The sequence below is a fragment of the Cucurbita moschata genome, unplaced genomic scaffold, assembly GCF_002738365.1.
Source record: "Cucurbita moschata cultivar Rifu unplaced genomic scaffold, Cmos_1.0 Cmo_Scf00028, whole genome shotgun sequence".
Lineage (NCBI taxonomy): Eukaryota > Viridiplantae > Streptophyta > Magnoliopsida > Cucurbitales > Cucurbitaceae > Cucurbita > Cucurbita moschata.
Window position 1 is genome coordinate 1,809,421 of NW_019268544.1, and position 12,267 is coordinate 1,821,687.

Consider the following 12,267-nt stretch of genomic DNA (forward strand, 5'->3'; position numbering starts at 1 on the left):
GGGGGGGGGGGGGGGGGGGGGGGGGTCAGCCTCTATTAACAGTCTTTCAGGGAGGTAGAATTTTGTTATAGGTTCTATTCCTCTTAAGTTCCTATTCAGTAATTAGATTTCATAATTTGATAACTTTGTTACGTTCTATCTGTTTCAATCTTATTGATCACATGCAGTTAGCATTGGCTGCATTGCGCAGATCAAATGAAGTTCATGGAGTTATTGACTTTGAAAGGTGAGAAGTTACTACTTATCTAGATTCGTTTAGTTATTTTTAGTTAGCATTGGCTGCATTGCGCAGATCAAATGAAGTTCATTGATTTATTGGCTTTGAAAGGTGCAAAGATGCCACTTATCTAGTTTCATTGAATTATTTAAAATTTCCCTCCCATAAAAAATTACGATGGTGGACTTCTAATTGCATGGCATGCATGCTTTTAGGAAATTTCATTGGAGATTCTAATTCTGTTGAAGCTCTTGTATTGGTTAGGTAGTCTATTTTGGCCTTCTAATGCCCTTTCATTTATTTTAATGAAAGCTTGTTTATTTATTTTAAAAACTTGAGAAATGATGGATTTATGGATTATTTGTAATCGTCCATTGACGTCTGCTAATATTTAAGAATTGAACCCTTTTTAGAAGTTTGGCTCTTCTTTTGGGCTTGTCTTTTTGTATGGAAGTGAAACTATGATCTTTATTTTATGCTTCATTTGTTGAAAGCTGATTGTGTTTAATAAAATAAAAACAAATATATCTTTCCATCTTTAATTGGCAACATTCTGTTGTTTCCATCCCTTACGTGCAATGGTTCACTTATTCTTCTCAGTTCATGTGTAGGTACCTGGATAGTATTCTCTCTCGCCAAAATTCTGCACATATAATTTCTGAGCTCTATGAGCGTTTTAGTTCAATTGACTCATGGGTATGAACTTGTCTTTTTCTCTTAACTGATTCAATCAGTAGTCTAAAACGTATACTGTTGTAGTAGTAGTAGGAGAATAAATTTAGCTTATTCCCTCTTTCGGAAATTTTGTATCAGTATCTCCTACGAACTTGTGGTTGTAGGCTACATTCTAATGCGCTAGTGTGTTGTACTTTTTTTACAGATTAATAAATATGCATTCCCTTCAGAAAAGGACTTAAAGCACATCAACAGAAAATTAAAATCTTGCTGGGGACTGGGCTCCAATGACGAGTATTTTATACAAACTTGTGATATCTTGAATAGAATTAGTCTACCTCTTGCTTCGTTTAGTACCCCCTCTTATCTTGTTTCCCAGCTGCTAATTACAAATTGCATCAAAACTTGGCAGGAGTAAAAAAAGGGAGAAGAAATCAAAGCACAAATCAAAGAAGAGTTCGAATGAAATGCAGAATATGCCTTCGCACACTTAGCTGTATGTCTGTTTTCCACCAGTTATATTTTGGTAGGCTGATAGAATTATTCCATCCTGGTACTTTGTTGTCAGTTGTATTTTTAGTCTTTAAGAAGAAATAGAAAAATACAGTCAATAACCACGCGAATGAAAAAGGATAGTGGCAGCGAAACATTTTATAAATTATTGTGGCATGTTATTCTAAATGAGAACTGTTGTTACTACCAATATATCTCTTTTCAAGACGTCTTCATCTTTGAAATTATTTATAAAAAACAAAACACCTTGGATCAAATATCAAGAAACCATTCATGTTTCTCCTTATACTTCCCTCTCACGGAAAATTATCAACGCGGCTACCACCCTCTAGATCATTGAATGTTTACTAAATCATTACTTTTAGTTTCTCTCCTACATCCAGTATAAAATCACTAGTCAGATTGTGCAGCTTCCTTAAATAATTTCACCTCTCCCACCCAAACTCTAAATTACTCCCTCCCAAATGATTAATGAAAGAAGCCTAGATCTTGAAGTGATTTACGTTTGTCTCTTTTTTTTAGGTACGCAAATCTCAGCAGGGGACTGACAAAAAAGGAGAGCTAGGCAATTGGAAGAAGGTTAGTTTTTGAATCCCACCCCCCCAAAAAAAAAAAAAAGTAATGAGATTTTGAAAGAGTAGACGCGCTGTAGTATTTTCCTGTGGTCAAAGGAAATTCCCTGTTCATATCTACATAAATTTTAGGGATGTATGAATTTAAAAAATACAATTAAACATACCTTTCCTCTGGAATCGAAATAATGTGAAAACTGTTTTAGAAATATAGAAATGAGCATGGCACATTATTTTGTTTTCTTTGCCCCAGAGTGTTCACAAATTAAGTTTAGATCCTGCGTGTAAAGTGAAGAACATTGTAGGCTTCTTGGTGGTACTCTTAGCCACCCATGCTTCTGCTGACAATATTTTCTTTCATACAGGCAACTCAACCTTCGCGTTGGTTAGTGGGTTTTCTGCATGAAACCGATATCCTTAAGCGGCGTTCAATATGAAAATATGGAAAAGGAAAACATCATATCAAGCACTGAGAAAATTTGCCCCCTCTTTGGTACTCATTCTCTGATTTTATTCTTTTCTTCAGTCAGCGATATTTCTGGTCAGTAACCAAGTAATTTCTGCCGTGTAATGATAACATTACGACAAAATTTTGAATTTTAGACTTATTCTCTGTCTTGGATTTTATTTCTCATTTTGTTCTCTCAATTGAAGAGCTTTTTCATACATCTTTTCCTTCGGAATGCGGGATGAAGTCCCATCTTCCTAATTCTAATTCTCCTTTTGGTTCTATTCTAATCTCTTTCCTTGTTGAATAAGAAAAGAGAGAGAAAGAAATGAAACTTACACACAATTATTCTTGTGTTCTGCATTTCATATGTTTAAAATGACTACTCTTTTGTGTTCTCTTTTTGTTTTTTAATAGCAAAGTTCCTGAAGTAGTTCTTTCTTTTATCATTTGTGATTTAGAGGTTAAAGAGTGTTGTAAGGCTGTAAGAGAAAGAGGAAAAAGATGGGGGAAGACCAAAAAAAACAAAAACTAAATCCAAAAGTTGCCCCTCAATCATGAAAACTTGTAGGAACTGTATTGGGTTCTGGTGAGACGGCATCTTATAGCATTATATGATTAAGAGCCAAGAAATTTAGTGGTACAAATCATTTTGACTGAGATGGAGCTATGATTTTTACAGTACGTAGAAACATTGTATTTGAATTATATAGATGTTCTTCTTTGTTGTTGTCGTCTTAGCAGCAACAAGGCTTAGGCTTTTGAGTGTTTTGAGTAAGGGTAGATTTATGAAACTTGGAGTTGGAAGAAGTGTCATGTATAAGTTAAAGCAGTGATAAGAAGTAGAAGTTAATGAAGAAATGGTAGTGGTAGGTGGTGGAGTGCGGAGTGGGGAGTGTGGAGATCCCAAAAAAGGGGAGAAGATCTAATGGAGATGCAAAGAAGCATATAAGAAAATCCAAAAAAGGAATAATGTATGAACAGAAAATGCCAAAAACAAAAACGATGATAAAGCTAAGAAGAAATGTCAGTGAGAGCCACCGAATACCACAGAAAGGAATCACTCCCAACACAAACAGAACAAACATCTTTCTTTCTTTACATTTCCTGAAAGCGACATTTGATTGGTTGGTTTAGACAATCCTCTCATCTTTTTCTTTTTCTTTTTCTTTTCCCCTAAACCCCATTGCCCTCACCTCTCTCTCTCTCTCTCTCTCTCTCTCTCTCTCTCTCTCTTATCCACCTTCTCTGTGTGTCTTAATAATAGATACTGCAAGCTATATTACTATAGTCTCTTTAAAGAATCCCTCGTTGGGTTAGTGGGTGTCCAACCGAATGAAATTTCTTACCCCAAATTCATACTAAATATGTTTTAGTAGCTACTAAATATGGGTTTAAATTCCATTTTCCTCCGGTGGCTAGCGTACTAGAATGTGATTGCGTCTTAATAACAGTTAGATAATTAGCGATAGCCACATTACAATGGCCTCTTTTGAAGAGTTTCTTGTGGGGTAGTGGGCGTCCAACCGGAATGTATATGTTTTTAGTCGCTATTAAATATGAGTTTAAATTCTAATTTATAATTTGTGGTTGAAATTATAAATTAAAATGTGACAATAATTTTTTTAATTTGAGGGGGAGAGAGTGAGAGAGAGGAATCTGATATGGACATGACGGGGCCGAAATCAGAGGGGAAACACCCAATTATTGCTCCCCACGCTGCCCGACATTACATGATTCTGTCTCTTTACTCTCTCCCTTTCATTTTCATTTCTTCCACTTTATTTATTTATTTATTTTATGTTTTCCTTTCACATAAATTAAATTAAATATATGTATATTATTGTTGAATTAAACCACGTGGCATTATTGAGTTTTTGCAATTTTGTTATTAATTATCCAAAATAATTGCAGTTACATTCTATATGAGTTCTGTTCCATTCTAGCCGGTAAACTTTTTAAAGTTGGATTATTTGGCTATTAATTATTTTATACTTCAAAAAAATATATATATCTATTGCTACACCATTTGTTCGACATTTGACGGTTATATAGATATGGCTAAACTAAGGATATTACTCTAATATCATGTCAGAAATTACTAATTTCCAGAATGGTACGATGTTGTCCATTTTTAAGCATGAGCTTTCGTAACTTTACTCTTAGTTTTTTCAAAATATCTCGTATCAATGAATATAGTATTCGTTACTTATAAACTCATAATCCTTCTCTTAACCAACCAAACGGGAGACTCCTCTCCCCCACAACTTTTAACAAATATGGATTTATTTAACAATTATATGACATTTTAATAACATTTTATTTAAATTATTTAGCAAATAGATTTTGAATATAATGCACGAATAAAAAAATTCGATATTATATGTCTTAAGCATATTAGCATATTAATGATTAAAATAAATGTTTACTTTAATTATTGAATAATTCTCGAGGAGGCCCAAAATAATTGTTTTTTAATTTCATAATCTATTATTATTATTGAAATATTATTATTTCAATGTCCTATTGGATAAAGTGAAGAAATAATTAAAATACAAATTCAATAATTTATTGAAGGAATGAATTTGGGGATGTATCAATGGGTAAGAATTCCATATTAATTTCGAATATAGCTTATTTGAGTTGGAGAATAAAATAAGTCAAAATCATTTAATTTATTAAATATAACACAATAATAAACCAATAAAAACAGACTACACAATCAAATATATACTAATCTCTATTTGTGTATTTATGTAATTATAGTATCAAATTCTATTATTTCCCATAATTTAAGAATTATAGTAAATACCAATGCTACGCCATTCAAAGCTCAATTCATAGCCTTACAATTATTTTTAAATAGCCCATATTTTAAAATAGAAAATAACTTAAATAAATTATATAAAAATTAAATCGTTAGAGTCTGCCAAGTCCACGTAGACGGTTGAGCTATTAATTTAATAACTATACGTTTTTTAATAAATAAAGAAAAGAGGAAAAATCCACGCCGATCTAATAAATTAATTAATTATTATTGAAAAGGAAAAACAAGGTTTGACATGTATTAAATTCAACGTCAATTATACCCATGCATGGCCGAAATTTCACCAAAATAAGAGTGCCTATAAAAAAAATAAAAATAAAAATCCCACTTTTTTTTTTTATTGTGAAAATATATTTGGTTCTCTAATTAATATATATCGGAAACCATGGAGTTCATCCACTACTAGCTGATGTTATTCACTTTCTTCGGGGCTCAGCTGATAAGGCAACCCTAATCTTCGGGCCAACGATTCAAGCTTTTGTTGAAGCAATAATCCTTGAATCAAAGTAATTAACACTCGTTATCAAACAAGAGATAAGGGTAGAATTAGATTACCTGAAGATCTAGAACCAAGATTTGGAAACCTGGTTCTAAATTGAGTCACTTCACAATCGAACTGATCAAGGCTTGATTGAATGGCTCGGGTGCAATTCTACACAAAATTGCTGACAAATATGATGCTCGAATTTTAAGGGAAACATCTCAATTTGAGATCTGAATTACATTCATCCACCAATCTAATTTTACATAACATATTGTGGGTATTTATAGTCTCCCGACAAAGGAAATTTGAAATCCTGATCTCCTCTAATCTCTACAAAAATTGATAATTTGACCTTTACATCATTTATGAAATTAAAAAGAATTCTCTCTAACAAATGCTGATGTAACTAATGCGACAGGTTTAAAATCAATTGATCTCGGATTTCACTATCCACTCGTTTGAAACTTAGTATCTTAATCGACACGGGTGTTGGTTGGTGGGGTGGATTAAGTAATTTAGAAATAGTTGTAACATGTTTTTGGAAGTGAATGATATGAAAGAAAGGGGAGTACATTATTGGAGGTTGAAATAGTGGAAGAAAAAAGAGAGCAATAATAATAATATAGAGGAAGAAGGGGGAGGGAGGGGGAGGGAGGGAGCATAAGAGTATGAGAAAGCTGCGGCTGCCGCTGCAAATGGCAGAGAGTAGAGAGAGATTAAAAGAAGAATAGGGTTAGGCCTACGTAGCCGACCCGCAACGACCCGACCACACCTCTGAATATTGTCCTCCTCCACAGTCCACACACACCACAACACTCCTCCTCTTAAAGCTGTTCTTGTTTTTGTCTCTCTCTTTTATCTCTTCCCCTTATAATCCCCAATTCCCCCCCTTCCCCCTCTCTGCATTTTCAAATTACCCTCTTCCTTCTTCCAATTTCTCTTCAATTTCTCTCGATTCGATGCCTTCAGACGCCGGCGACCACCTCAAGACCGCCACCAAGCCCCTTGCCTCTGGCGGCCTTTGCCCTCCTCCGGAACAAGAGCACCTCCCTTGCCCACGCTGTGATTCCACTAACACCAAGTTCTGTTACTATAATAACTATAATTTCTCTCAGCCAAGGCATTTCTGTAAGTCCTGTCGTCGTTATTGGACCCATGGTGGGACCCTTCGCGACATTCCCGTTGGCGGTGGCAGCCGGAAGAATGCCAAGCGTTCTCGTACCTGCATTCCCGCGGCGGCGGCGGCGGCGACGTCGGTTGTTTCTTCTTCATCTGGGTCTTTGACTAATTCTGTTTCTCAGCTCGATCATCACTCGTTGCCGGCGACTCCGTTTCTGGTGCCGCTCGTCGGTGGCCACAGTGGAGGACTGCAGTTCGGCGGCGGCGGAGGAGGGGAGTTGAAGGCTGGTGGGAATATGTGTGGGAGCTTTACGTCGTTGTTGAACAATCACGCGCCTGGGTTTTGGAGTTTGGGCGGGTTCGGGCTTGGACTCGGGTCTGGGTTCGAAGATGTGGGCTATGGAGCGGCTAGTTCTAGGGTGGCTTGGCCATTTCTCGGTCTGGGAGACGGCAGTACTGGAGTCGGCGGCCACGGCGGAGCGGCGAACACGTGGCAGTTTGAGAATGGAGACGCCGCCGGTTTTGTGGGGGCTGCGGATTGTTTGTCTTGGCCGGAATTGGCAATTTCCACTCCAGGAAATGGGCTCAAATGATAAATATTTTTAAAAAGATTTTTCGTTTTTTCTTTTTGGGTTGGTGAAAAAATGTGGGTTAAAAGGTTAAATTTCTGTGTTATGGAGGGGTAAAATTAGAAACTTTTTTTTCCTTTTCTTTTTTTGATGTCTCCGAACTTCGTGGTGCGTTAAATTTTCTTCCTTTATTTTTCTTTTGTTATTATAAATATGTACTGTAATTTTATTAACTGCGAACAGTTCCTCCGTTGAATTACAAAATTTACCGTTTCCGGCTCAAATATGAACCGTTCTAGAGCTAAAAAATATACAATATCTCTCTCATAATTAATCATATAGTTTTAATTTGGAACATTGGGATGCGTCAGATATTCACAATTATTTGGGAATTTTTACATTAATTATGGACTAAGTTGTTGGTTGAGATGCAGTAAAGGAATTGCAAAACTTAGGCCTCCAATAAATGTAATTCATATATCGATCAAAATGTGGATTCAATTTTTACGTTAAAAATGTCGATAAAATATTCATATATTGATAAAAATTAACGTATATTAATCATTGTATATAGAAAAGGTAATTTTTTTTTATGATGAGTAGTGTTGATGATCCAAGGCAAATTTTAAATTTGATTCATAATTTATTTATTAGGACAAATAAATGAATTTACTTAGTGAATTAATTTGTAATTATTAAAAAAATAAATGATTTTATGCATTGAATAAGAAATATGATAGCATGTTAAAAAATAAATAATTATGACTCAAATCTACAACAGATTTTTGTAAAGAAATAATAAGAAACAATATACAATTTAATAAGTAAAATTTAAAATTAAAAAAATATTAAATGAGATCTATAATTTATATATTTTTGAAATTATATCTATTTTGCCACTATAAAAGGCAAAAGTCTCAAATTCTTTTCTTATTTTCATGTATTTGAACTACGACGAGAAAAAAAACAAAGAAATAATAATAATAATAATAATGAAGTGATTATTAGTGAATAATAATACACTCTATAGTTAACGTACAATGAGCTAAGAAATAAATGAAGCCAAGGTTGAGATATTTAATGTCGGTATTTAATGGACATGAATTATTAGAATTAGGCAGGAAAAAGTAAAAAAAATAAAAATAAATAATTACACAATTACCTAATTAATTTGTTTGGAAAAATTTATTCATGACATGCAACTCAATGATATTGTAATGAATTTTATAGATTACATAAATTTATACTTTCTTTTAATTTCATAAGGTTTATTATTTGTCATTATTACTTCGAAAATAATTTTAATTTATTCCATTTAATTTTTTTTTTTTGATAAATTTGCAACCGGTAAAATATTTATAGCTCATTAATTTATTTGATATTTTATAATACTTTTATTCGGCATTTTTAGAAATATAGTTTGTTTTATTTTAAGCCCATCTCATTCTTTCAGCTATTATATGATTTTATTTATTTATTTATTTTATTTTGCCAAAAAAAAAGAAAAAGGAAGTGGGCCAAATCAGAAAATACTCGCATATGGGCTGGGCCCGTTGAAGGTTCGATCCAGATCCAATTACAGGACGAAAAGCATGGTGGAAATTTTGAAAGAAGTTGTGCTCTCACTTTTCCCTCTCTAGGGTTTTGGAAGAGGTTTCGCCATTTACCACTCCTAAATCCAAGTGTCTGAACTGAACCAGTTTCAGGTAGACGAAGCAATTTCAGAATTAAAATGGCGTTTTCTCTGTTCTCAACTCCGCAACCACAGCAGCCGCAGCAGTTATTTCAATCGCAGCCTCAATCACAACCGCAACTTTTTCAGCAGAGCAGCTCATTGTTCTCCCAGCAGCCGCAACAATTTCAACTGCAGCAGCAGCAACAACAACAACTGCAGCAGCAGCAACAACAACAACAACAGCAGCAACAGCAGTTAATGCAGCAGCAACAGCAACAGCAGCAGTTGTTCATTTTTACAAACGATAAGGCTCCTGCAAGTTATGGTACTAAGTGGGCTGATCTCCATCCTGACTCGCAGAAAATTCTCCTTCAGATCGAGTATGTTCTTGTCGACTCTCTTTGAAACTTGTTACATAATCTTGGTTTTTGCTTAATTGTACGAGTAGAAGTTTAAAGATCTTGTGCAAGAAAAGTATTTTCTGTCTTTCATGGTTTTCTGCCAAAAATGCTTCTTCGTGCTCAAGCAGAATTCTTGGACATTTTATTTAGTGTTAGCTTTCCCTTTTATCAGGTCTCATCTTCTTGTTTACATTTAGGCTTCCAACGCTCTACAATTTTCCATACTATGTGGCTATTTATATACTCTATCCCTTCAGGGAACGAATTTTGGAGTATCGGGATGAGAGCCAGAGACTGGATCAGTGTAGTCGCCTCTACGATTCTTCAGTTTCTAACGATGGGTTTGAGCTCGATGCTAGTCGAATTGTTCAGGTTACTGTTGACATTAATCAGATTGTTTTTTTATTTCCTTTCGACTTTACGTCGAATAATTATTGGAAAGTTGAGCTTACTGATAATATATTTATGGGTACTGAGATATACATGGGAAAATGCAGCAGCTCGGTCAATTTTGCACATTAATGTCACTACAATGCCGTATGAGTAATTGATAGTTGGTATATTGTTTGGCGTATTAGGTTCATAATCACATTCAACAGTATTCCTAAAGCTTGCTTCTTATCTTTTCTGTAACATTTGGGATAATTTAATACATGCTTTATGGGCAATGAAAAGTTACGGAGGAGAAAACAAATTGGTAGTTGGATTTCTCAAGAACTTGTTTAAATTGATTCAGAGGTTCTCAACACGTTCCTCTTTGGCTCTTCCCTTACTCTAATGAATTAATAAGTGATACGTTACTTGGAATAAAGATATATTTTCGATGGATTTGGAAGGAGGCATCTTATTCCAAAAACAAACATTGAGGGCGGACCCTTCTATCCCTTCATTTTCTGTTGGAAAAGGTGGTTTTGTTCCTGTTGTAGCCGAAGGGAGAAAGGTTCAGATGAAACCTGCTACATGTATCTTAATGTTCAACCTTAAAGCATCTTAGATAAATTATTTGTTTTGATTACCGTAATATTTAATTGCACATCCATCAACCACAAGAATGCTATTTGAACTGTCCCAAGTCTAACACACAATTATTGATTTTTATATTGTAAAATTATGGGGTTATTGAAATTATTGCATATTCCATATCAGGAACTTGGGGGAATTAGTACGTCTACAGAACATCAAAAAGTGCTGCTTCAAGAGCTGATGACTTCTGTGAAAGGGATGCTTTGGAATACAGAAGTTGCCATTCGTTCTTTCATGATGATATGCCCAAGGTTCCTTCATCAGAGTACTGGAGGTGCTACAAATCCTGCTGTGCCAACACAGGTTCCCGGAGTAACATCGCCACTAGGTTCCAGCGTTCAACCAACATCCACCTCAATCGTGCCAGTTTTTGATTTCTACAGTGGTCTCCCAAAAAAACCTTCTCCATTTTTGCAGCAAACTGTTTCAAGATTTGAGAAGTATCTCGGTGAGTGCCGCCAGTGGATTGAAGAGTTAGAGCAACTCCTTGTCCAAGAGTCTAATCGGAGTGCTTCCAATTCTGGCTCCTCATTGTTTCATTCGCTTCCTAAAATCATGTCAAATGTGCATGAATTCTTCATTCACGTAGCTGCTAAGGTAGGAGAAATCTTGTCCTTTAATGGTCACTAATTTTAAATAATGTAGTGGGCCACTTTTGAAATGTTTGTCCTATAGATTCAGATATTCTTCAATTAGGTTGTCGATGTATGTCACTGATGTGAAAATACCTGGTGGTTTATTTAAGGGATCTTGATTACTGATAGGGATTGTAATAAGTTGTCTTTAAGTTGGTTAGGGGACAGTGATGGTAAGTATGTAATGTAAATTTGAGGTTGCTTTTTGGTATTGAGTTTGACTTGGACTAGTATAGCTTGCTTGGAAACAAAGTCTAAAATTGTTTTAAGTGCTGGTTTTTAAGTTCGGAAGATTTCAGAGTGTGAAAATCCTTCAACTTATCCACATGCACCTGATCTCACAGTAGAACGTAGGATGCTAGATATGCACATTCTTATAACTAACGGCATGTTAAAAATTATTCCTCAGGTTGAGAGTATTCATCAGTACATTGACTCAATGAAGGCAGCTTATCTTGCTGATCAGCGTCGCAGAGGGGATGTAAATAATCCATTTCTTGAGGCTGATCGAAGGGAAACTGCACGCCAAGAAGCAGTAGCTAAGAGGGCACATCCGACTTTACATTTGCCTGCAAATTCACAACCATCAACTCAAGCTACTGGAGTACTTGCCAGCTCAGGTAATCATGGTGCATCAACAGCCCCACAATCGTCTACACTAGCCACACCAGCTTCTTCCGCAGGTGGATTGTCCCTTTTCAGTACACCCTCTGCTCCAGCTACTGCATCATCTTCTCTGTTCATGACACCAACAGCGTCTGTTCAAACATCCTCTCTGTTTAGTTCATCTGGTGCAGCAGCTCCCACATCACTTTTTGGCTCGTCCTCTGCACCATTGTTTAGTTCTGCCAATACTCCCTTTGGCAGCACCGCTCCATCTTTTGGGCAATCTGCTTCTGCAGGAGGTTCATTATTTTCGACACCCTTTGCTTCTGGTAATTTCTTGACATTTTTTGTTTGCAATATATTTCTTCGTCGTATTGAACTAATTGTTTATTTCTAGTAGTTAATCACTGGTTATCTATTTTTATCCCATTATGTTATAAAAAATGTGTTTGGGATGTTTTGGGAAACTTACAAAAAAAAAAAAAAAAAAAAAAAAAAAAAAT

At 35.3% G+C, this 12,267-nt stretch overlaps 3 protein-coding genes across 6 annotated transcripts in view; all 3 read left to right on the forward strand.

Moving 5' to 3' along the window:
• The window catches only part of LOC111463583 (cyclin-H1-1), a 7,150-nt gene extending 4,505 nt beyond the window's left edge, over positions 1-2,645 (forward strand). For 3 of the 4 annotated variants that reach the window (XM_023107583.1, XM_023107584.1, XM_023107582.1), the window contains exons 11-16: positions 168-226; positions 829-913; positions 1,098-1,186; positions 1,305-1,388; positions 1,928-1,984; positions 2,343-2,645. In XM_023107583.1, coding sequence (XP_022963351.1) covers positions 168-226; positions 829-913; positions 1,098-1,186; positions 1,305-1,386 — 315 coding nt within the window. In that variant the 3' untranslated portion in view covers positions 1,387-1,388; positions 1,928-1,984; positions 2,343-2,645. Of the gene's footprint in view, positions 1-167; positions 227-828; positions 914-1,097; positions 1,187-1,304; positions 1,419-1,927; positions 1,985-2,342 lie in introns of all 4 variants that reach the window. The other variant, XM_023107585.1, reaches the window with a different exon arrangement.
• Positions 2,646-6,318: 3,673 nt separating this feature from the next.
• LOC111463427 (dof zinc finger protein DOF3.4-like) lies at positions 6,319-7,538 on the forward strand. The gene has a single exon (XM_023107360.1). The coding sequence runs from the start codon at positions 6,696-6,698 to the stop codon at positions 7,446-7,448; it is 753 nt and encodes a 250-aa protein (XP_022963128.1). The 5' UTR covers positions 6,319-6,695; the 3' UTR covers positions 7,449-7,538.
• A 1,502-nt stretch (positions 7,539-9,040) lies between these two features.
• The window catches only part of LOC111463519 (nuclear pore complex protein NUP58-like), a 5,982-nt gene continuing 2,755 nt past the window's right edge, over positions 9,041-12,267 (forward strand). The window contains exons 1-4 of the mRNA XM_023107482.1: positions 9,041-9,479; positions 9,758-9,872; positions 10,647-11,120; positions 11,568-12,093. Coding sequence (XP_022963250.1) covers positions 9,157-9,479; positions 9,758-9,872; positions 10,647-11,120; positions 11,568-12,093 — 1,438 coding nt within the window. The 5' untranslated portion in view covers positions 9,041-9,156. The remainder of the gene's footprint in view (positions 9,480-9,757; positions 9,873-10,646; positions 11,121-11,567; positions 12,094-12,267) is intronic.

Bases quoted from the DNA above. Each gene is read 5' to 3' on its own strand.
- LOC111463427 (XM_023107360.1), top strand. From the start codon at position 6,696: ATGCCTTCAGACGCCGGCGACCACCTCAAGACCGCCACCAAGCCCCTT.